This window comes from Chenopodium album, chromosome 10 (assembly GCF_948465745.1).
Source record: "Chenopodium album chromosome 10, dcCheAlbu1.1, whole genome shotgun sequence".
Classification (NCBI taxonomy): Eukaryota; Viridiplantae; Streptophyta; class Magnoliopsida; order Caryophyllales; family Amaranthaceae; genus Chenopodium; species Chenopodium album.
Genome location: NC_137843.1, coordinates 730,085 through 755,340, shown reverse-complemented (window position 1 = coordinate 755,340; position 25,256 = coordinate 730,085). Strand labels below are relative to the sequence as shown.

At 33.4% G+C, this 25,256-nt stretch overlaps 3 protein-coding genes and 1 pseudogene across 4 annotated transcripts; 2 read left to right on the top strand and 2 right to left on the bottom strand.

Annotated features, from left to right (window-relative positions):
- Positions 1-177: 177 nt before the first annotated feature.
- Positions 178-3,633, bottom strand: LOC145561829 (tubby-like F-box protein 5). The gene is made up of 5 exons (XM_081621947.1): positions 3,157-3,633; positions 1,758-2,170; positions 1,549-1,636; positions 1,233-1,362; positions 178-1,143 (listed from the first exon to the last, which is right to left on the bottom strand). Exons 2-5 carry the CDS (start codon positions 2,112-2,114, stop codon positions 477-479), a joined length of 1,242 nt encoding a protein of 413 aa, XP_081478073.1. The 5' UTR covers positions 2,115-2,170; positions 3,157-3,633; the 3' UTR covers positions 178-476.
- Positions 3,634-8,589: 4,956 nt separating this feature from the next.
- LOC145563013 (laccase-11-like) lies at positions 8,590-11,427 on the top strand. The gene is made up of 6 exons (XM_081623421.1): positions 8,590-8,801; positions 8,956-9,107; positions 9,262-9,506; positions 9,605-9,733; positions 9,850-10,779; positions 11,001-11,427. The coding sequence occupies exons 1-6, from the start codon at positions 8,688-8,690 to the stop codon at positions 11,129-11,131; spliced, it is 1,701 nt and encodes a 566-aa protein (XP_081479547.1). The 5' UTR covers positions 8,590-8,687; the 3' UTR covers positions 11,132-11,427.
- An 809-nt stretch (positions 11,428-12,236) lies between these two features.
- On the top strand, positions 12,237-15,583 carry LOC145563012 (putative glucose-6-phosphate 1-epimerase). The gene is made up of 10 exons (XM_081623420.1): positions 12,237-12,436; positions 12,586-12,707; positions 12,869-12,986; positions 13,126-13,177; positions 13,482-13,619; positions 13,856-13,954; positions 14,309-14,406; positions 14,813-14,920; positions 15,001-15,082; positions 15,303-15,583. The coding sequence occupies exons 1-10, from the start codon at positions 12,363-12,365 to the stop codon at positions 15,366-15,368; spliced, it is 957 nt and encodes a 318-aa protein (XP_081479546.1). The 5' UTR covers positions 12,237-12,362; the 3' UTR covers positions 15,369-15,583.
- Positions 15,584-15,868: 285 nt separating this feature from the next.
- On the bottom strand, positions 15,869-21,413 carry LOC145561828 (syntaxin-112-like; annotated as a pseudogene). Its single transcript, XR_014094226.1, has 8 exons — positions 21,093-21,413; positions 20,097-20,168; positions 19,280-19,339; positions 18,895-18,989; positions 18,416-18,485; positions 18,153-18,290; positions 17,631-17,635; positions 15,869-16,923 (listed from the first exon to the last, which is right to left on the bottom strand). The product of XR_014094226.1 is annotated as a syntaxin-112-like (transcript).
- Positions 21,414-25,256: the final 3,843 nt, after the last annotated feature.

Here is a 25,256-nt window from a genome sequence, read left to right as displayed (position 1 = left end):
CTTCTGGTTAGGGAAGTACCCTGTTTGGGGTTTAACTTCAAGAAAGGTCTGCTAACAGTCTCCACATCCTACCTACTTACAAACAAAATTCAATATCAACATTGCCAACTATGCTTTGGTATATAGCTTATCTCAATTCAATATCAGGATTAAGCCATTCTCAGTGCAAAACTGATAAGAAGATCAAACTAACCAAAAGGAGTTTGCATGAACCTCCGGTATCTCTTGAGGCGAGTATATGTAAATAATACCGAGTTGAAGGAAAATGAAATTACAACATAACCTACTTCCCCTGGCACCATAAATATACATCCATTGATGTTTTGCAATAAAAATTTCCATGACTGCACAGTTAAGATCACTCGCCACAATCTGCAGGGTGGCACTCATGGCCATTGATGCAGATGCCCAGTGATCAACTATCACAGGGCAAGCCTTACAGGGGATGAGAAACTCGTGAAAACTAACCCTAGAAGTCATTCGCATGCTGGCTTTGTGTCAAAGCTGCTAAGACAGATTGCAAAGGCTTGAAAAGCAGAGAGTGGATAGCGATAATCCATGGTGAATATATCTTTTCCAATCTTTCCAAACTGTAGTATAACCTTTTCTTGCTCAGCAACAGGGATGTTGTGGTGTGGCTCAACAGCTGCCACAAGCTGAAAATTCTTGACAGAGGCAACTGTTACCCGGCCTCTGAAGTTCAAGCACCAACACTGCAGCTGCTCATGCCATCTAGGAGCTTTGTTTTTAAGTATGAGTCGGTCATCTGAGAAGGTAGGCGGCGGCTCTGATAGACTGGTGGAGCTAAAACTGATAGGTTGTTCCTTCCCTGGCAAGCCTGGTGAAGGTGGACAATGCTCATTAATTGATTGAGGAAATGATTGAGGAGTTGGGGCAGATCCTCCCTCTTGAATGGAAGCTAGAGGAATGGAGTGAATGACACAATGTAATCTCCTAGGCCCTCGGGTGCGGAGAACACTAAGCTCATAAGAGATGGTTGCTATGCTGTAATTGTAAGCAGGCACTCTAGGAGAAACCTGCTTAGAATGAAACCTTCGGCTAGACCGACTGTTAGTTTTAACTGCTGCATCTTGTGGGGGTTGGCTGTCATACACGGTGAACTTGGTACCCAAAAAATTTGACCTGAAACAATAATAATAATAATTTGTCAGATGTTTTTCATTGAACCATTTGGACAGCAATTGACATCTGATGTGATAATGTAAGCTTGCCTGAGCTTTCCAACATATGCATTGCTAGCTCTTGAGAAGTCGTCTGCAACTAAAGATATTACAAAATCTGTGCTTGTTGCTCTTCTGATCTTCCTAGCAGCCAATAGTAATTTATCGTTTTCTTCTTCAGCTGCAAAAGTGAACAATTAATATGCATATATACTTAGTTACTCCACTTAACCTAAGCTTGTTCAGTAGATGTCCTACAAACATCACACTAATCTCCAAGCAAAATGCTCCTAGAAATATATTCAGAAACTAACATTTGCATCTGAATAATATATTTATACAAAAGAATGAAAAGAAACTGACTTACATGGCGTCAATCCATAGTAAAGGCGGAAAGTAGAAGTTGCTCTATCCCTTTTGATAAAACATTGTATAGGCTGATCACGCGATCCAGGCTACAAGAAATTCACATACAACGGAAATTAGATGTCAAGGAGAACAAATCTACACTCTATATACAAGTATAAGAATGTTCCAACTTTCAAGCAGTAAACCACACTAAAATTCCAGTTATACCTGCTTCAAAGAGATCGGAAAAGTGATCCTTCCACACTGTTCTGGAGTCTGAACTATTTCTTTCGTAACATCTCTCCACGATCTACAAACGGCAGCACAAAATACTACAACACTTCTAGCAGGCCATGATGTCTCAGTATCTTCAACCCTCCTAATGATATCCAAAAGCAATTCAGATGGCAAATTCGCCCACCGACCTTGCTCAACTTCTTCAATATTAGGTGACGCCTGGTCAGGTGCAATATGTGATCTCGTTCTCCCACGCCACTGCCTCCCTCCTTCTCCTCCCCGTCTGGACCGGTTTCCGATCCCCTCTCTCATCTCTTTCAGTTCCCTTACGATGCCCTTGAAGGACATCTTATTTTGGACTAGTCTGGTCTTTTAATATATGCACCTAATGAGCTTGATGACACCTGAAACCAAACTAATGTTATCATGATTTAGACAAAGTACGGTCGGTCTTTCAAGGCATCCAACTATTATGTTTATTAAACATAAAAACAATCTGTTATTATCTTGATTTAGATAAGCTATAATCTTTCAACACTTCCTACCTAATCAAATTAAGATACATCAAAATAAGCAGTTGTCAATTTGCCAAATTACAATAGTGTTTTGTAGCTTAATACTTTGATGATGACATTGAACCAAATTATTACTTGTATTAATTATCAAAATATAAACAACAAAACAAATTTCAACTAAACCCTCAAACACAGCTAAAAAACAAACAATATATACCATTTTTATTATCATTATTCAATGCTCAAAATAAGAACTTAATTAGCCAAAATACATCATCTTACACCTAAAAAAGTTGAGATTTTTAACAATACTTTCTTTTGGTTAGCCCAATTAAAAAATGAGAGCTTTAATTTTTTTCATTTTTTTATGCATCTGTATATGCAGATCTACAACAACCTTTAAGTCGACATAAAAATCCAAACCCTAAAAACTAAGATAAAATTAATTAAATGGGCAGTTGTAAATTATGATTTTTATAACAATTCAAAACTGTACTCCAAAAACTAAACCAAAACCCTTTTCGTCTCTAAAAGTTCTTCTTATTTGGACGGTGATTATAACACTAATTAAAAAAAACTCAAATACGAGAACTTTTGATGTGGAGAGTAGCAAGAAATGATCCGATTATCAACCAACTTTTCAAATAATTTGGCGAACATTAAATTAGCATTAACTAATTTGAACATTTCTAGATGATTAAATTCAAAAACTATCACATTTTCACAAAAATTGTAACAAATTTATCCACTAAAAATGTCAATAAATGTCGATCTTATCAACTTTAACCCCAAAAATAGCAATTTTACAAATCCTAACAATAACCCAAAATAAAAAATAAATAAAAAAAAATAATAAATAAATAAAAAAAACCAACCTGGGTAAAAAAAAAGCTGGGATTAGATAGAAGAGGAGAGAGAAAGAGTGGGTATAAATTCAAAACCCAGAAAAAAGTGAGCAGCAATCAGATCAAAGAGAGAGATTGAATGAAAATTTTGGAATCAATCAACAATCAAATCAAATCAGAATAAATTTTCAGATGAACGGTTGGATCTGATCAACATTTCTCATTCTTTCAATCTCCGCCGTCAGATCACCGCCGGTAACGGTCGGAGGTTCCGGTGATGCCCGAGAACTGCCCACTGCCCCCCACCTTCTACCCGTAAATTTGAGAGTTTTTTTTAGATCCCCATTTTACTCTTCTACCTTTCTTTTCTCTCACTACTTTTTTTTGCTTTTTCTAATGTTTCCAGAATGGAGGCTCTCTTCTCATTTTTGTTTCTCTCTCCTCGATTTTTGCGCCGCTTCCCAAAAAAAAAAAAGAAATTTACTTTGTAAAAGAAAAGAAAAAAAAAAGATTTCTGGGCTATTTTTGTGTGTTTATTTTATTTTATTTTATTTTATTTTTTATAAGAAAAGGTTTATGAGTTTTCTGTAAAAAAAGTGAATAAAGGCTTATCCGTTTTATATATATGTATGTGTGACATACAGTCATGCACTCATGCTGGATAACTAGAGTAGAGTACTAGACTAGTTTATGTGTTTGCTAATAGCGCCTCATAGGATATATACAAGGGTTATTTTGATTTTTCTAACAGAGTATAAATAAATACTTCCTCCATTTTTTAATAGTTGCAACACACACTTTCACGGTATTTAAGAAATGTGAGATTCACATGATATAATTCACTTTAAAATAGGGTGAGTGGTTGTTAGTAGTGTAATTTAGTGTGCCATGTACTTTAAATAATGAAAATAGTATAATTTTTCCTAAAATAACTTTCCATTTATAGTATATTGCAAGTATTGTGGCATTTTCATTATAGGGAAGTGTTGCAAGTATTAAAAAACAGAGGAAGTACATCATACTCTGTACTCATGCTTTCACTATTACATATTCTCTCCGTTTTTAAATATTTGCTCCACTTTTTTTTTCGGCCGTTTTTAAATACTGCTCTATTTCCTTATTTGAAAAGATTTTATAATATTTAATTAATTTCTCTCACCAAGTGGACCCAACAATATTAATTTCATATTCTCTCTCTTTTAATTCTCTCCACTACTTTTATTTTTTTACAATTTTTTATTCTTCCACCAACCTCCATATTTTATTATTTTCTTCAATTTCTCTAATTTCTCCTAAAACTCCGCACATGGAGAAATGAAGCAAGTATTTAAAAACGGAGGGAGTACTAAATAGTCCATACTACGGAGTATTTTACCAAGCTAAATTTGATCTAATAGAAAAGATTGTACTAGACTAGTTTATGTGTGTTTGTTGATTGAGTGCCTCATAAGATATACAACTTGTTTTTTTGTTCTACTATGTACGGGATATATTTTCATGTATGCCGATACTTGGTTGTTAATAACATATATTTTCACGAATTATTGGATTTTTGATAAATTTTATTGTCCAAATAAGTCATAAAAACAATACAAATATCTCATAATAAGGTGGCTTAAGACCTAGTAATCTATTGTATATCATTAGATCAAGACCTCATAATACGGTGACTTAAGAATATTGGTGTTATTCTTATTATTACAAATCAATGAATCATGACAAAAGTAACGGTCAGATTTGCTTTTAAGGCATTGAGTTTGTCCATTGACTACAGTATTAGCATGAGTGTGAATGCATTCAATCCAACCCCGTTTTTCATTTCCTTATTTAGATTGGTTGATTATTTATAAGTATAACCTCTTTTTATTTTGAAATTTATAAAAAAAAAAATTTAGTATTTTTTATCTGCAATATAATATTTAAAAAATTTATTTGACTTTCTTTTAATACGTGAGTACTAAGTATATTTATTGACTTAAAAAAAAAATTGTGACTTTTCTTATAAGAATGAATCATATGTTCATATCCAATAAAAAAGCAAATTATATATGGTATACAAGTAATTGTCCATAGATGCATTGGATTGAGGTAATTTTCCAATTTGTTAGAATAATAAAGTATTTGGTTTAAATTTTGATATAAGAGAAATTAACTCTTCGTGTACTTGAAATTTTCGATTTTACTTGGTACATTTTTTTTTTTTTTCTAACAACTGACTATTTACAATATTCCACAATACTTAAGGAACCATGTTCAAAATATAAATGACTTTAAAACTTGGCTGTGAGTTTATATTTCAAGGCATGCTCGTGTTTATAATAAACATTTTGATTAAATGGTCATGATTAAATCAAACTGCATACTTAACTTTTATAGGGCCCATAACCAAAAGGTAAGAGAAATGTAAATAAAGTAGAAAAAAAAGTTATGAAGTCTTTTTTAAAGCATGTATTCCTTCTTAGCTACAAAATTATTTTTTTACTAAAGAGGTTTTATTCAATATTGTCAATTAATATATCCACAAATTCATTATTACTCCTTTTTTTTTCATTAAAAAGACACAATTAGTTAAGACTTTGGATAAACTTTTGACGATTATGGAAATCAAATAGCACTCTAATTAAATTCATGCAATAGCTTTAGTACGTAGTAATTTACATGATTTTTCTTATTTTTTTAAATACGTAGTTCTATTAGTATATAGTATCGCACAAGAGGTAAGTATTCTTTTCCGCTATGACTTTTCATCATCAAAAGGTAAGTTTTCATGTTTTAACTTTTCACATGACTTATGAGACAATCAACGTTTAAAACTACTCGTTTTGCTTTTTTAAAAATTCTTATTTTAAAACAATCACCTTTTAAATAAGAAAATCTTATAAAAACGGAATGGGTAGTTTAAATAAGTTTATCGGGGAGGAAGTATCGGAAAACGAGTAGGCCCCTTGATTAGGTAATCCGTGCCAAGATGCAACAAAAAAGGGGCAAAGAAGGACTAAGATGGGATGACGGGCACATGCAATGTTAAAATCCATTTGCTTAGAAAATACCAACCATATATAGAGCCCCAAATCCAACCAAACTCTCTATATAGAGTCATACAGATGGATCAGTTGAAGTGAAGTAGGTGGTTAGTTAATCTTGTCTTCCCATGTTTTCATCACAAACATGAAAATGATCTGGACTATCTCATCATCATAATATATGAGGTGATCAATATTCATGCTCAATGATATAAATGGTTAATAATTGATATATATGTCACGTTATACAGTCATTTTTTTTGTAACTTTTCTTTAAAAAATTGCCTTGACATTTTTGGTATTCTTTACTTTTTCCGGAAAGATTTGTACTTGGCTGGAGAAGAGTGTCAGAGGGAATTTAGATGGAAAAAAGGGGTTAAATCTTTAGTCCATGTATGTATATCAATATATTTATCAATTTATTTATGCAATAGAAGTCAAAATAATAAAGATATCCACGATCGAATGTTCGCATGTATGGCTAGTTATTGTAGAATGTAGATTAGTCAACTTTATACTTTATACTCCAATTATGTAATAATTGAGTGAATTTCTTTTATAATACTCTTATATATACAAGTATATAACAACAATCACCAAATCGTAGTCATGAGATAATTTGGCTAAAACGTCCATAAAAAGTAAATGTATCTATAACAGAACGTTCTTTAATTTTTATTTTTTTTAATAAACAGATTGTTCTTTGTTATTATATATACCATTTATATATAATTATAAATCATACTTCACTTCTCACAATTTGCATTATATAAGAGTTGAATTCTTATTTTATTTTACAATTAGTCATTTAGGATGGGCCTCGATTGCATGACCCTATTTTCTACCTTGTCTAAAAAATCTAATGAATTAAAGGACAATACAAATTATAAATGAGTGTGCAAATTTTAAACATATAACATATTGTATAGTATACGAACCTCAATCGTAACCGGTAGGCTCAAATGGACTCAATGAGTAGTCCGATCCTTTATCCCAATTGTGTTATACAAGTATAGTATACTCTTACAATACTACTAGTTATTTTTTCTTCTTAAAATGATTGGAATGCATGCAACTATGCAAGGTGGCGCGGTATGGCAGAAAAGTGTAAGGCAAATGGGCTAATTACTACAACTAACCAACAAAATGAAATATGATTTTTGGGCCTACCAAAGTGTGTGTGGGCTAAAATTTTAATTACAAGTGAGTCTGTACATTTTATGGAGATTTATAGGCCATACATTATCCAAACCCCCATACCTGACCATATGCATAAAAAAAAAAATAAGTTTGTAAATTAACAATGTTTAGACATTAAAGATTCAATGTTTATTCTAATTTTAGAAAATTTAAACTTCAACCTTGTTTAGAATTCTATTTTGCAAAAGCTTTTAATTATTTTTTAATTTTTGCTTTTTAAATAACTTAAGAGGTGCTGCAACTTAATAAAGTTATTTCATTGACCACACTTCAAAAACACTAACATACTACATACAAACAAATAAGGAGAACTTCCTTCATTTCCAACTAATCTAATTATATTTCCTTTGGGAATAGGCATACATTTATGTAATTGGACTCCTAAGATAAAGAACAATAAATTTCAAACCATAAACTAAACACAAATTCTTATATATAGCCATCATGATAGTTATTTTGTGACTGTTATGGGAGTTACTTTGATCTTTTACAAACGGCCACATAATGTGACTAGCGGCACATGAAATGTGCTATAAATTAAAATATCAAAGTAACGTATATATAAATGACTAGTGCAAGTACCTTATAGTATAATAGGACATCTTTTGATATAATGTCAATCGAAAGGAAAGTAAAAAAAAACTCTAGATCATCGACATTGACATCCTATTACCATTTCTATATACTTGTGTGGTTGAATAATATAGCTGGTACAGTACAGTTTACAAAAGTTGCTCATAATTGGTCAGAAGGAGCTTTCATTACAGAAATAATATTAGTGAATGTAAATAATCTTATACCACATAAGTAAACTTTATAGCCAGTGGTATTGTCAACATTAACAAAATAACAAGCTAAATATCCCTTCTCCTTAAAGCCTAAGTTCTAAGGGACCAAAAGTAAGGTAGGTTGGCCCTTAGTTTCTCTCGATCATTTTACTTTTAATTTATGATTTTTTTATTTGTTCATATTAATGTTTTTACCTTCAAATATACTACCTTCAAATATACTATTGTAATATTAAATAAAAAACATAAAAAAAATTTGACATATATATCTAATGTAGGAAAAACTTGATTTAGGGTTCATGTTATCTCAGCCTCTAAGTCAGTCAATCACCTGCCAATACAATGCAAGCCATTTTCTGTATAAGTTACAACTAACTGATTTATTTGTTCTACCACCCTACATACGTATAACAACGTATTACATATGTAGATATTTATACATCTATATATTAAAATCATTCCTTCACCTTTCTCACCAACATCATCCAAAATCTCTCTATTTCTCACATTTCTAACAGATTATATCAGGGAGCTTATTGGCTCCATAAAGATGGCGGCCTCGAGCTCGAGAAATTTTCACCATGCTTACAAATGTCTCATTTTCATTTTCCTAGCTACATTCTTTCTCCCATCAGAAGCAGCTGTGAAGAACTACCAATTCGACGTGAGTTTATAATTTAAACGTCTCACCACTTTCTTAATTCGATCATATAACTTCCTTAATTAGTGTTGCATTTAAATTAAATTGCATGTACTACATAAGGTGCATGCATGATTTAATAAAATCAGATTTTAACATATGATTTTATTGATTTCAGATACAAGTGACGAATGTAAGCAGGCTATGCCATGCAAAGCCTATAGTAACCGTGAATGGAATGTATCCTGGACCAACTATTTATGCTAGAGAAGGGGATAGAGTTGTGATTAACGTTACAAATCATGCACAATATAACATTTCTATCCATTGGTAAATATTTTCTATAACTCAATCTTTTATTAGTTTAATTAGACACTTAGATAGTCTATATTAAACCTTAGATGATTTTAATCGATCTACTTTGTTCTTCGTTTCTTTAATTTGCTATATTTGAAACAATGTTTTGGTTGGGCAAAACTTGTAGGCATGGGCTGAAACAATATCGAAATGGTTGGGCAGACGGACCAGCATACGTAACTCAATGTCCAATTCAAACCGGGAATAGCTATGTCTACGACTTCAACGTTACAGGACAAAGAGGAACACTATGGTGGCATGCACATATTTCATGGCTAAGGGCCACTGTTTATGGTGCCATTGTCATCATGCCAAAAGAAGGGACTTCATTCCCTTTTCCTCAACCTCACTTGGAAGAAAACATTGTTTTAGGTGAAGTAAATATATAACTTCCTTAATTTATCTTAATAATTACTTATTTATCGTGCATTTTGTTGATTTTGAAAGTGGTTGTATGTACAATTGTGCAGGGGAATGGTGGAACACTGATGTTGAGACGCTTGTTAAACAAGGCAATCAACTTGGTTTGCCGCCGAACATGTCAGATGCTCACACTATCAATGGAAAACCAGGACCCTTGTTCCCTTGCTCGGAGAAACGTAAGACTAATCGAAATAACATAACACAATTACATGTTACTATGTTAGGCTTGCTAAATACAGAACATTAATTTTCCTGCTGACAAATCTTTTCCTTTAATTTTGTTTTTTTGTAGACACTTATGCAATGAAGGTTGAACAAGGAAAGACGTACCTCCTTCGGATCATCAATGCTGCACTCAACGACGAGCTATTCTTTGGCATAGCAGGCCACTCTATGACCGTGGTAGAAATAGACGCGGTATATGTCAAACCATTCACAACCAATTCCATCCTCATAGCTCCAGGCCAAACCACCAACGTGTTGGTCCGAGCAGATCAACCCCCTAACCGTTACTTTATGGCCACTAGAACCTTCATGGACGTACCCATCCCCGTAGACAACAAGACAGCCACCGCGATTTTCCAATACAATGGCGTCCCTAACACCATCATCCCTTCTTTACCTCAACTTCCTTCACCGAATGACACTTCATACGCGCTATCCTACAACAGGAAGCTTAGAAGCCTTAACACCCCTCAATTTCCTGCCAAGGTACCTTTGAAAGTTGACCGAAAATTGTTCTTCACGATTGGATTAGGGGCAAACCCATGCCCTACATGTGTGAATGGGACTCGTTTTACAGCCTCATTGAACAACATCACCTTTGTCATGCCTAAAACCGCGCTCTTACAAGCTCATTACTTCAACATGTCCGGGGTGTTCAAGACTGACTTCCCGGACAAGCCTCCTAAACCTTTTAACTACACCGGGGCTCCATTGACAGCTAACCTTAGGACGGTCCAATCAACAATGCCGCGGCTTAGCAAGATTGCTTTCAACTCCACGGTTGAGCTTGTTTTGCAAGACACCAATTTGCTTTCCGTAGAGTCTCATCCTTTTCATCTTCATGGCTACAACTTTTTTGTGGTCGGTACTGGGGTTGGTAACTTTGATCCCGTTAAGGACCCGGCTAAATTTAACTTGGTTGATCCTCCTGAGAGGAATACTGTAGGAGTTCCTACCGGAGGTTGGACTGCTATCAGATTCAGAGCCGATAATCCAGGTAATTAATACTAACATTTTCAAATGCCTTATGATAGAGTATGTAACATCTGCGCACACATTTTATTACATAAAGTATACAAATTATACGTGACATTGACTAGCTAGGGTGTGTTTTAGTCTAACATTAACGTTGCACATATATATTCATTACTTGTATTAGTATATATATTTTGAGGTGCTACACTATATTTGCTAATAATTGATTATATATGGTTGCAGGAGTATGGTTCATGCATTGTCATTTGGAGCTTCATACGGGTTGGGGATTAAAGATCGCGTTCGTGGTTGAAGATGGACCCGGACCAGAGTACTCTGTGTTGCCTCCACCAAAGGATCTTCCACAATGCTAATATCTCTCAAGTATAAAACCATGAAAGTTGCCTACTTTATTATTGTTATCTGGGTGTAACTTGTAAGAGTCGCAGGAGTAGTTGAGATTTGAGCTTACTTTGAGGAAAAATTATTGCATTGTTTGATGAGCATCATTAACGAAAATTGTAATTTGTAGCATACTCTCAACTGTAATACAGATTTTCAGCAAAACGTTTGGATATGATGATTGTTGGTTTTTCCTATAGTTGTTCACTTGTTCTTGTTCCACAACATTTACCAACTCTATGTCAAAATAATATACATTGTTGTCTCATTGTATATCTCTACATCTCATATGTTAACTTATGATTAAGCATAAGATCCAGACATCCTCGATAATCCAATAAGCTAGAATTTTTATCATTTCTTGAAAGTTGTTTAACATTATTATAGGTGACAACAAAGGCCTATTCTGATTTACTGAAAACAACTAAATTGAACTGAACTGATTGGAGTTGAACTGAACAACTGAACTGATTGGAGATAAACTGAACTGATCTAAACTGATTGGAGCTGAATTGAAATGAACTGAATAGAGCTGAAATGAATTGTTTATAAAAGAAGGAAATTAAGAATTGAACTGAAATTAAGCTGAAGAGAACATGTCCTAAGTGTACTATCTTAGTAAAAGACTTGAAACTACTCCGTACAGGTTAAGTTTGGCATGAAATAGCACTCCGTGTCTCCGTATCAATTTACCCCTGTACCACAATACTGACTTTTTTTACTCCTAAAATTAGTAGAGTATAGTTCATTCTCTTAAATTTCCATATATATTTTCAAAGTAATATCCAACGATGTGATATGTGTTTACTGTTTAGTAGTAGTAGATGATACCTTCCACAAATATGGTATATCCGATAATCCGAATCTATATTTGCAAATATTGCAATAGGAGACAAGTTATTATTTGTCCACTCTTATTATATCGGACAAGAAAACAAGAAGTAGTTGTGTACTTGTGTGTGTCCAAAAAATCAAAATAAAAAAATAAAAAAGGGTGGAGAAATCATGGTTTAATGAAAGCTTAATTATTTTGATTTAATACTAAAGAAGTTGAGATAACATTAGTTAATTACAGATAATATAATGTCCGAAAGGCAATACAGCTGAAAATTGACTCGTGGTTTAAGTGCAGGGACACACAATATTAAACTCTAAAAAGTAAAAACTCATCTGCACTGCAACACCATAACTTTTCTATCGGAGATGGCATCAATTTTAATGGCAGCTTCATTACCCTCTCTTACCAACCTCAAACTCCATTGTCCCAATTACAATAGGTATTCCTCTTACCTTTCTCTCTCAATTACTCTAATCATTCAATTAAATCAAATAAATGGTCTAATTTTATTGATTGAATCAGCTGAAAAAGTTTTAAATTGATGTAAAATTGAGTAGTAATTTCTTTGGGATTTGCATTTTGGTAAAGATTTACAACTGTGAGTATGAGAGCATCAGCAAGTATTGATGGAGCAGCTATTTCCACTCAAGGAGTTAAGCTTACTGAAGGATTGGGTAATCTTCCCAAGGTTGTTCTCACTTCTCCTCATGGTAGGTCCACTAATATCGATAACACTGATTTACGCGTGATTTTGTCGCTTATTCCGAACTTTATACAAAACCCATTTGTTGTTGTTGTTGCTGCTGTGGTAGTTTACTAATACTAGTAGTAGAATATTAATACTGTGATTGTTTGATGAATGGGGTTGAAGGCAGTGAGGCTGAAGTATACTTGTTTGGAGGTTGTGTGACTTCATGGAGAATTCCAAATGGCAAAGACCTTCTTTTTGTCAGGCCTGATGCTGTGTTCAATGGCCAGAAACCCATCAGGTTTCTCTCTTCTAACCCTCGGCCTCGGCCTCGGCCCGGTGATTTAAGGGTCTTTGAATGGTTAAATACGGAGTACTTTGTTATGTATGATGTATGATTTATTGATTACTGATATAATCTATGTGATGTTACATGGTAGTGGAGGAATCCCACATTGTTTTCCTCAGTTTGGACCTGGGAAAATACAGCAGGTATGATTGTTACTGCTTCTGCAATGCTTTTCATCATTCCATTCTGAAAAGCATATAGATTTTACTACTGATTTTGATGTTAATTTATAATATGCTATCCCTGATATGTTATTATAACATTTGAAATTTTGGGTTGATAGGGTGATGGACTAAGAAATAAAAATGCTTTCTGTGTGAACTAAAATGGGTTATTAATGGAATAATCATGAATAATTAAGAATTCTTCTTTGTTATTGTTGCTTTTGTTTTGTTCTACCATCTGCAAACATCTTCATTATGCTTGCTTTCATTTATCATTCTGCAGCATGGTTTTGCAAGGAATATGAATTGGTCGGTTGTTGATTCTGAAAGTATCGATGGGAAACCTGTTCTAACTTTAGAACTGAAGGATAATCCTTACAGCCGGGCAATGTGGGATTACAGCTTCCAAGCTTTGTATAAGGTTAGCTACTTAGCTGCCTTGCTTTGCTTAGTATTAGGTTAAAGAAAGAATTACAAAATGACTCAAGGATGTTAGAGATTTCTATTTCTTTTCCTATTTTAGATCCCTTTTTTGTATCATGTGTCAATCATACTTCCATTTGAATGATGCTTGTACCTAATTTTAAGTGAAACTTGATCTTCAATGCTGTGATTTCAAGACTAGCTTAACGTTTGTGTTTCTCTTGCATGTTTCAGATCATTTTGGATTCCAATAGCCTTTCAACAGAGTTAACTGTCACTAATACAGACAAAAAGGCCTTTTCTTTTAGCACTGCTTTGCATACATACTTCCGGGTGAGTACCCTGCTCACATTTTGAACACTAAAGTTATTAGTCAAAATCAAATTATTTTGCACTTTCCTCAATGGAAGCTTCAGAGTGGATAAGCTGTAACTCTGTAAGCGTAATCTGTATATATTTTGAGCCTTTTAAATGCTGTAAAGAGTTCTGGATAGAAGGCTTTTTAATAAAAGGATGATCATAAATTACTAAAATGTTAGTACTCCCTTCTCCAGTAGTCCCTATTATAAATCATCAAAAAGCTATTTTCCATTTTCCCAATCATATGTCTTCCTGCCTTCCAAACTTGTTTGAAGTGAAAATGAAAAACTTCATCAGAAATTCAGAACTGCCTTGGTTACTGTGCAGGCTTTGATCAATGGGGTGGCGGTTACAGGTCTGAAAGGTTGCAAAACACTAAGCAAAGAATTAGATCCAAAAAATCCTCAAGAGGGTACAGAGGAGAGGTACATATCATATTCATAAAATGCAAGTGGGATATCTATTTCAGTTTTAGCTGGAAGATTTTAACATTGATTCAAATGACAGCCAAATATTGTAGATGGTAGACAGCTTGATTGGGGTACATTGTTATTATGGTACAATTTTACACTGGTGCATATCTTCTCTAAAAATTCATCTCTCGACATACATAATTTTATGTATTTTTTTTTGGTCATGAGTTCCACTCGAATGCAGTATTTTGCTCTGACAGTGGTGGTTTAGAAGTGAAGAATAGTTTTCAGTGCTAAATAGGCCTTTACATATGTGAAAGTGGAGAAAATGTTCACTTTAAGAATGTCCCAGAAAAGCTTTAGATTGTGCTTTGCATATCTTAGTCATATGGTCAATTGACTTATAATGATATTTCAGGGATGTGGTCACATTTCCTGGATTTGTGGACTGTGTATATCTTGATGCACCAAATGAAGTACTCCTCGAAAATGGTTTGGGGGATAAAATATCAGTCAAGAATACCAAGTACTTTCTTATCTGAGTTCATCTGTTCAGACTCAACTTCCTAAGTTCGTCATTCCTCACACCTTGTTAAATCTATGCAGTTGGTTAGACGCGGTCTTGTGGAATCCACATCTGCAGATGGAAGCTTGTTACAAAGATTTCGTTTGTGTTGAGAATGCCAAGGTAAATTCTTAATTATTGTAAATGGATGACATATTTGAGCTATATGCTTCAGCTTCTCTCTGTAGGGTAACTATTTTCATTCATCATATGAACTCTAAAATTGTTTGTTGAGTCAATTCCTGATAAAAAGGATCTACCTATTTGCTACTAGATCATTTCAGAGAGTTTTAAAGCCCTTATTATACTCAAATCTTTACTTATGGATCATTCTGTCATGCAGATTACAGAAGTCCAGTTACAGCCTGAGCAATCTTGGACAGCAACACAGCAACTTAGTGTTGCTTGAGATAATTTTTGCGGCATCACATTTAAGGAACGCATTTCCCTTGTCAGCATCTGAGAAATACTCTTCATGGATTTGGCAGCTTGTCATTTGAATAATCAAAATAAATTTTGTATATTATTCAGCATTCTTCCATAAATATTTTGTATCTAGTTGACTTGTTGTAACATATTACTGTTCAATGGACAATCTAGCAATTCCAAAATTATATACTGTCACTCTGAGACTAATTGTTTATGCTGAAGCAATTTCCTTAACAACTACTGTGAGACTGATTGTTATTCAACTTCATACTCCAGTACCAGATTTTGGTTCTCAGAATATGTGGTACATTTGTATATGACGTATGAAGGCTTCAATTCACACTATAATAGGCAAAAGTTCTGGAAAATGATTGAGTTCAACATAATGAAGTTCAATAATCAGAAACACACGAAGAAATAAAAGCAAGAAATTAACTTTTATTAGTGCTATATCATGGAAATCTTTGTATCTAAAGAACTAAAAGAATTGACAAACTAGGTAAGTAGCCAACTAAAAGAGCTCAGAAAAGCTCAAAAAAACCCCATAAACTGCATTTACATTAGCAAATCTAAACCCCAATTAACCTAAACACATGATTTATTCTTATCTCAGAGCAATTAAGGAGATGAAACACACCAACAAGATGATGAATCCTACAGCCCAAACCCAATGCACCCAATTCCTGTTTTTCTTCATCTGCTTAGCATAGTACAGACTGTTAGTCCCTCCACTGATATATTCTCCTGCATTCACCACATTCTGCTCAATGTCATTGATTTGTTCCCCTTGTTTCTCGATCAAAACCGCCATATCGAGAAATACTTGATGCAATTTATTCAAGCTCCTTTGTATATCCTTTACAACCTCATATCTTTCCTTTTCCTCCTTGTCTGCTCCTCCCACTCGCCCCTCGAAAACCTCGATTTTCAGACTGCCAGCCAGCAGTTTCTCCACAGTTTCTTCACTAGGTGCCTCTCCTGTAGCATTATAGTACTTCCTTCTTAGATCATCCCTATGATCATTCATGATTGTTTCCCTTAACCCTGTAAAATCAAATATCATATCCTTGAATTTGATTCTTAACCCATTAGTCACTGCCACCCTAGTACGATCCACAGTGCTTCCTTCACGAAACGAGACCGATACTCTTCGATTGCTTACATTCGAGTTATCGAGGGACTCGAGGCGGGACTTGAGAGACTTAACCTTTCGAAGAATGGCAATGGTGTCGGAATCCATTCGATCTCGAAACCCTCGGAGGAGTTTAGTACTGTGAGTGGTCTTGGATTCTTGATGAAGAGACTCAAGTTCATGAAGAAGATTACTGATTTCCTCCATTTGGGATTTGATCAAATCGATTTCTTTGAAGAAAACAGAGAGATTTTCTTGATCAATTGGGTTTAATTCCTTCCATGTTTCTGCATCAGAAAGCTCTGTTTCAACGTCTGTTTGAATTTGCTTCTTCAAATCAACATAACTTAAGAACGATTTCGTCATCAAATCATTCATTTTCGGAACAATTTCTGAAATGCAACTGCCAATTCAACACAGAATTATCAGAATCCATCAAACCAAAGGAAAAACAGAGCATAATTTTGTGATTATTGAAATAAACAAATACAAACTTAAATGGGTTACTAAATTCTATTCAAATTCTTGATTAAGAATAAATAACAAAAACAAAATGAGAAATTTCATAAAATTAAACCAAGATTCTGATTAACTTCAATAATCAACGTAAATAAGAAAAATAACAACTTAATTGTAGAAAATTAAAGAAATTTAATAAATACCCAAATAACAAGTTCTGAAAAAATTCATAATCGACAACTAATTTGAAAGAAATATATGATTACCTTGCTGAAGATTGAAGAAGAACGCTTTTTTGGTCTATTTTCCTGTGTTCTTCAAGAAGAAAAAAACGGGTTTTTTTCCTCTCACTAAATTCTTTATCTCTCAACAAAAATTGGGGATTTTTAATTGTTTGAAGATGAATGAGGATAAGAAGAAGAAGAGAGATAAAAAGGGTTTGGAAATGAAATTTTGGTGAGGGAGAAATGGAGAAAGAAGCTGTTAATGAGGGAGTTGGTTGTTTTTTGGGAGGGGTTTTTTGAATTTTAAATAGTCAGCCGTTAACATTTTCTTAACCGCTTACAAGCGTTGTTTTTTAAAACGTTGACGTTTGATTGTAAAATAGATTGAAACGACAAACACCTTACAAGAATTTAGTTCGAGGGTAACAAAACCTAAAAGAAATATAAAATCTATTTGTGATTCGTATAATCGTATTGTTGTAATACAATAGAACTGCTACGCAACAAAATTCTTTTAGATGTTATACTAGTAGAGTGTGAGAATTTATTTATTTATTTTATTTTTTTTAGAGATTAGAGTCTACAAAACTCGTAAAATTGCAAACTTTTTAAGAGTGTTTGTCATAGACCTTATAGTAAGTAGATCGAAAATGTTTCATTGGTGATGATTTTTTTTTTTTAATTACTCGTATTATGGAAGGTTATAAATGTAGCTAGAAGACTTGTTAGAAAATTTTTCAAGGTAACTCTGCACATAGTAAATTTTCTTGTACAATGCACATCTTTAATGTTTAATTATGAATTGCAACCATTAACTCTAGCAAAAATGTAACAATGGGTAACCGCAACGCAAATTGTCACACAAATGTTAATTCTGAGATATTATGTATGCAAATTTCTCGTACACGTGTTATGATGTGTATATGCTTATATGGAGTATATCTTTCACTAAGGTGATTCGATATCCAAAGGAAGAATTTCAGGTTTCTTGCTGAATTCCTAATTTCTCTGCCTCAAGCTTTCTTAAGGTTGTCGAACTCAGCTTATCATCACTTGTTGTATCAGATACTAAATCTACAACTTCAATCTGCAATTAATATATAATGCGAGCTTCAGACCAACACAAGAATATGGAAGAAATTTCTTTTTTTTTTAAAGGCTCAGCTTACAGAAAACTAAAAATAGAAAATGTTTGCAAGTTAATGATCAAACCTTTAGTTCTGAAAGTCCCTTCTCAGCTCTCTTTCGATTGACTGACAATCCTCCGGTATACGTCTCCTTACTGCCAGGAAAGCAGAAGCATAAATCAGTCAGGTGTGGATTGTGACTGAGAATCGTATAAGTTATGTTTTAATCAAGATCATGAAGTCAACACTAATGGCACAAAGATATCCTTATCAGAATCCAGCAAAAGACGAGCAATTTCAGCAGCTTCAATGCAGAGTAAATCTTCCCATCTTTCACAAATATACAGTACTAAGGTAATGGTATATACCAAAAAATGTATTACTCCTACAAGATGCTTCACATGAAGTATGTGCCAGAAGAAAAGAGCACAAAAAGAATCAAAACAGCCCAAAAGCTGTCATAACAAGGGGGTATGTGGAAATCAGTGGAATTAATGGGCTGCGATTAAGAATAAAAAAGACTGCTAGGCTGCTATTTCCTGCACCTAAATCCACATAACATACCTGACTACAATGGCCTCCAAATTTTCATCAGTAATAGAAGGACCATAAGGATCTACAAGGGGTTCGACTTGAACAGTTAGCTCTGGTTTGATGGACTGCAGAAAAGAGAATATACAAAATACGATAATTCTGATTAATAATGTGAGAAAATGGAGAACTGTGTAGTCATATGCAAAGAACCAAAGATAAAAACAAAGCCAGACGGACTTTTATAGCCAAAAAAGACTCATAAGTTCTATAAAAACAAGATTGAATTTCAAAATGTTATCAAGCAGGAGTTTTGCAGAAATTAAGTAGCAACAGTATTAGAATGATGCCACAGAGGTTAAGCAGATAATTTCTAAGAAATATGAGCCTTTGTACTTGATGATTACAACATGTGCACCTTAATATAATCTTGCACGTTCTGCATCCTTTTCTCAATAGGTTCTATCAATTCTGCATACTGCAAAAAAATTCAAGATGGGTAGAAATTATCAGTAAAAAATAGTTGAAATTCTGTAACCATACTTGAGAAATAGAGCATATGGAGTTCTTAGAGTTCAGCTATGTGGACCTTTGGTAGTAATTTTATAAGCAAAGATTAGGCTAAAGGAGCATATAAATATGGAAAATCAAATTCACAAAAAACTAACACGAATGAATAACAGTTTGAACTCAGTGGATAATTCTAAGTCCCACGTCATTAACATGCTTTAGTATGGTGGATGATAAGACAAGGTCGCAACTACATGAGACACAGAAGCTCAGTTATGGCCAAGCACACTCTAAAGCAGCTTTCAATTCAAACTGAACACGAATAATTCACATCCTATCTCTGTAGCTTTCATTTCACTTGCCTGCTACACAATTTACGGTCATTAATTAGAATTATTTTGACAGAAACATTAAGATTTGACAAGCTAATTAAAAAGACAGGACACTCGGTGATTCTCGTTTGTTATTGTTCCCTTCGTCAACTACTAAGACATGCATGTTATCTGATATCTCCTCATTATGGCCAAGTAAACGTAGATTTTCAAGATAGTAAACTTACAGTGGTTATCCAGATAGTAAAACATAATAAATGAGGCAGCAAAAGAATTAATATCAAAATATTTTCAGATGCATAATCAAATCTTCTCACGGATGGTCAAGTAAAAAGAAAGATGAAACAGGCATATACATGTAGCGATTGGGGAGTTTCGGGTGGAGAGATTCACCTGCTTTTTAGCCAGCATAGGGCCATCACAAACTCCAATAACAACACGGTCTGTAGCAAGATCAGCTGCAGCCTAAATTAACAATGCTCTGTCAGGAATGTCTCAGCATCCAAGTCAAATCAATCAGAAACATGTATGTTGTCTAAAAACAGAAAAGGCAGTTTCCGAATGTCTTCCCTAGATCAATAATAATAGCTTTCAAAATGACACACTCTTCCTTAAACATGGCAACCCCATACAACACCATCCCTATAATAGTTTGTCATAATCAGATTAACTGAAAACTTTAGAAAAGACATTATTTCATATGCAAAACCAAAAACCTGCAGGCCACATCCACAATTATCAACGCCGACACTTTTGTACCTTCACTGTGGTTCAATACTTCTATTCCCAGAAGCCATTACTATAAGAATGTCTAGGCTATGAGAGCTCTTGCCATTAGTCCATAAAATTCATCTCGAGCATCAATGCTATTAGCATAATAGAACTAAGACATCATAAACATATCTCAGAATCGACCCAAATATAAACTCTAATTAATAATGAGCTTAAATCTCTGTCTATGTAATAATGAGCTTAACTCTATCTATGTAATACACTAATATGTAATCCATCTATGTCCTACAGTATACTATGTTAGGAAATTCAGTAAGACAATAATTCAAGCAAATATAAACCCAAATCCAAATTAGTCATTAGATAAGAGTACTACAGAAAAGTCAAAGCCTACAAATTGTTGATCAAATTCATGAACCAAACAAATTCCTAAACAGACTATAATAAGGTAAATGTATAACAACTTATCCCAGAAATTAATTGTCAAAATTTCCCAAAACAGCAGCTCCTGTAAAATTGAAACCAAAAATAGTAACATATCCCAATTGACCAATTGTAGTTGAACCCCACAACCCAAAATCCTTTAATTACTAATATTAGATAATTAATTGAAGATCAAAAAGAAGGAATTAAGTTAAGGATAGGAAAAGATAGAACCTTGAGAAAAAGACGGTGACCATCGTGCAAACGGTCGAAAGTGCCGCCAAGAACAACACCCGAAGATGAATTTGGAGGAGAGAGATTCGAATTCAAAGGTTGTTGATCATGGCTTTCTTCTTCAATTGGATTAGTTTGTGGCATTGTCAATTTGTTTTCCAAAACCCTAGATTTCTTATTATTAGAAATTTCTTGAACAATTTATGAATTTGGAGGAGACAGATTCCAATTCAAAGGATCGTTCGATGTGATGGAAATTGGTTGAATGAGGAGAGAGAGAAAGGTTGGTAAAAATTTTGGTGTTGGAGTGATTTTTACTAGGGTCAGAAAACGAGGGAGTACGAGTCTAGGGGTGAGCATGGAACGGGTACCCGTATCATTAGGACTAACGGTTCGAGTATCCGATAACCAATATTACTAAAAGTGATATTCATAAACCGAACCGATAAGTTCGGGTATCCGGACTTAGGGTACCCAAATTTTCGAATCGGTTATCGGGTATCCAATAATGATAATTAAACATAATAAATTAGTTATTATGATATTTTTAACAATAATTAACAACAATACCATATGATCTTGGTCAAGTTATTAATAATATATTACTAATCATTAATATTATATAGTGATTATTTCGAACCGTTATGGTTATCGGATCGAGTATCCTAATTTTCGAAACGATAACAGAATGGATTTTCGATTTTTCGGGTAGTTTTGCTCAACCCTAAGTACGACTGTACGACTCTACCTCATTTTTTTTTAAAGAAGGATTCTAATCGAATTTCAACCCTCACGGTTTTTAATTTGATATTTGCGGGTTAGACACATTATGAATAAGGAAGAAAAGGTAAGGAATCCCTACTCTCAAAGTGCTTCTAATGAAGATTGAATCCCCATTCTCAAGATTAGAAATACAATCTTTCCCACTACACCAAATTTAGGGTCTGTTCACATTTACTGAACTAAACTGATTGGAATTGAATAGAGAGAAATAAATATTTTACGAGAGAAGGAAATTAGGAGCTGAAATGAACTGAACTGATTGAAGCCGAACTGAACTGAAATTAAGTTGAAGTGAACAGGCCTTAGTTTAGTAGACCCTGTACTTGTGGTTCGATAATTTTAAACTTTGTCGATAATTCAATTACATAAGCATTTCAATAATAAATAAGCATTTCCCCACAATCCATATCAAACACATTCATAAGACATGTTCATAGACTCATTTCTCAAATTTAATCGTGGATGTTAACAATAAATGTTACCTCAAACCGTAGAGAATGAAATTGAATGTTCTTTTCTTCTAGCAATATCAACAGACTGTTCTTCTCCGCGCTTCCAAGAATCACTTACTCAGTTACTCTTATAATTGGAAAATTTGCCAAATTTAAATCACGTATTAGTGACTATTTGAACAGTCGAGTTAATAATACCATAGCCCTTAAAGACATCAATCATTCTTAGATTATAATGTTATTTTGAACCTTATAAACTTAGTAAAATACTTGTATAAAAAATACTAGTATATTGGCTTTTGATATAGTAAATCCTTTTATAAGATTATATTTAGAATATACTTCATACTTCAATTCGTATATCACAATTTTATTGACAAAACATTATAAATATTAAATTAGAGTTTATTAGAGTTGAACTAAACTGAACTGAAATTAAGTTGGAGAGAACAGGCCTTAGTAATAGTTTAGTGTTTTGAGAAAATATGATCATTTCATAAAATTCACTTAAACTAGTCATATTATTTGCAAAACACTTAAATACTCTTGAGAATTCCATTGTATGATCTCAAATACTCATGAAAGAATCATTATTTTAAATATAGTTTTAAAAAAACAAAGCTAATGATACTATATAAATCCAATATAATAATAATATTATAACGATAGGTAAAGTAAATCCAAAATATTTCTCCAAAATATAAGTAACATCAAAAGTTAAAAATACAATTTAATTATTCAAAGTTTGGGTTATTAAAGGAGGAAAATCAAAGACCCAAATTATAAATAAAAAATATAATTAAGGAAGCACCAAGGAAAAAACAGAGGAAAGGAAGATGAGGGGCGGCGAGTGTTGAAGGCGGCGGCGCCACGGTGGTTTGCCGGAAGAAAGGAAAGATTTTGAGGTCTTTAAATTGGGATTTTATTTGGGATTAATAGCTGAAATGTTATGGGTAAGATTGCAATTGAAATGGGATGAAATTGAAGGTAAAAATCATGTTATTTAAAAGCTTGGATTGGTTGACAATTGAGGTGCATCTTGTGGTTGGGAAGAACTTGAAGATGGTGTATGAATTGTTGATTTTTACACGTAGATGAATGCAATTGAACAGTAACTTTGTAGTTTGAGGCTCGTATATTTGGGGAATATGCATCGACTTGAACTAAGGAATATTGACCCAACTAATTAGTTTAATGAATAAAAGTTTAGAGAACATATTTTGCTTATTTAAAACCACTTTTGAATTAAAAGTAGTGTGTTTGAACTTTGAACCTTAAAATGTTCCGAATTATTGCATTCACGCTATAATTTAAACCCTTATTTGTATTTAATTTTTTAAAAGAATAATGCTTAGTGGTTAACACTTTAGTAATCAAATTGATGGTGTGGATCAAATTTTGTACAAATTATATTTTTAAGCAACTTTAGGAATGCTTCTTTATTTATATACTACCTTCAATTTTTTTTTTAGTTGCAAATTTGGGGTATTATTTAAGAGATACGAGTATAAAATATTCCGAACTTACAACTAAACATGGGCATCGTGCCGTGCTTGGCAGTGGACCATTCCGTATTTTTTTTTAAAAAAAATATATATGTATATATAAAAAAAACGATATATATATATATATATATATATATATATTTAACAACTTAAGTTTATATAAATAATGTTATAAATTATGTTTATGTTAATGTTAATATATATATTTTTTTAAACAACTTTAATTTAATAAGGTTTATAAACTTACAATAAATTATTTATATAAACTTAATTAAATAAGTTTATATAAACAAACTTATTTATTTATTAATTAAATAAGTTTATATAAATGAAGGTGGGCATGGGCCGTGCCACGTGCCAGGCTGGTAGGCCGTGCCGGCATGCTAACCCACGGGCCGATGACCGTGCCGCCCGCCGTGTCCGTGCCGGATTTCAATTTTTTTGTTCACGGCACGTCCCACGGCCCACAAGTGAGCCGTCGTGTCGTGCCGTGCCGTGTTGAAACCGTGCTGGCACAGTCCATGCCCATCTTTAATTGTAACTAAAAAAAAATCGGAGATAGTATATTGCTTGAGTATAGATTTAGAAAACTTAGAAATATCTTGATTTGCTGATATACTCCGTACATAATTTAATTAAAAGTTCACTCCGTTTCTTTCTTCTTAATATCCTACTCTAGTGGACCTAGTGTACTCTTTATTAAATTGACAAGTACATTAGGGACATTTCATTGGCTCTATGCCTCTAATAATGAGGATAAACAATGCATGTTCAATTATTACAACTTACGTATCCAACAACATGTCTGTAACATCACTTTGACTTTTCTTCATTCAACTTGTGACATGTTTTCCTTACAATTGCAATTTGCAAATCACTTACTTTTGCTCAAACACTGAAATTTATTACGGAGTACTCTCAAATAGGGGTGATCACGGATCGGATATCCGATCCGAAATTCAATTTCGGATCGGATATCCGAATCCGAAAATTCCTAAATCTAATATCCGTATCTGCTCCGAATTTTTCGGATATCCGAGATCCCGGATATCCGAAAGTTTTGGATCGAATAGTTCGGATATCGAATACCCGGTCATTTTTTAAAAGGTAATAACAGTGAACAAGATTAATTGAGAGTTGAGACCAAGAAAATACAGTAGGAATAATAATATAAAAAATAAATAATAAGTCAATGTTAGAATGTTAGATTATCATCAAACCAAGATTAAAACGACAGTTCTTAAGCCAATTAGAACGGCCAACTGCTCATCAAATTATTTACAAATTGAATCAAAAAGCAATCCCAACTTTTAAGTAAAATCAAAACACAACAAAATTACAACCAGCAATAATAAATTAACAATGATACACTAAAATCTCTAAAGTAGATTAATTGGGAAAAAAAAAAAAAAACTACTACTCAA

What these genes read in the sequence shown, in the direction of transcription:
- LOC145563013 (XM_081623421.1), top strand. Translation starts at nt 8,688, where the DNA reads ATGGCGGCCTCGAGCTCGAGAAATTTTCACCATGCTTACAAATGTCTC. An exon ending in TATAACATTTCTATCCATTG is followed by an intron (nt 9,108 to 9,261) that starts GTAAATATTTTC and finishes CAAAACTTGTAG; the next exon opens with GCATGGGCTGAAACAATATC. An exon ending in ATTCAGAGCCGATAATCCAG is followed by an intron (nt 10,780 to 11,000) that starts GTAATTAATACT and finishes ATATGGTTGCAG; the next exon opens with GAGTATGGTTCATGCATTGT.
- LOC145563012 (XM_081623420.1), top strand. Translation starts at nt 12,363, where the DNA reads ATGGCATCAATTTTAATGGCAGCTTCATTACCCTCTCTTACCAACCTC. An exon ending in CTTTGCATACATACTTCCGG is followed by an intron (nt 13,955 to 14,308) that starts GTGAGTACCCTG and finishes GTTACTGTGCAG; the next exon opens with GCTTTGATCAATGGGGTGGC. An exon ending in TTTGTGTTGAGAATGCCAAG is followed by an intron (nt 15,083 to 15,302) that starts GTAAATTCTTAA and finishes TCTGTCATGCAG; the next exon opens with ATTACAGAAGTCCAGTTACA.
- LOC145561829 (XM_081621947.1), bottom strand. Translation starts at nt 2,114, where the DNA reads ATGTCCTTCAAGGGCATCGTAAGGGAACTGAAAGAGATGAGAGAGGGG. An exon ending in TTACTATGGATTGACGCCAT is followed by an intron (nt 1,363 to 1,548) that starts GTAAGTCAGTTT and finishes TCACTTTTGCAG; the next exon opens with CTGAAGAAGAAAACGATAAA. An exon ending in GCATATGTTGGAAAGCTCAG is followed by an intron (nt 1,144 to 1,232) that starts GCAAGCTTACAT and finishes TTATTGTTTCAG; the next exon opens with GTCAAATTTTTTGGGTACCA.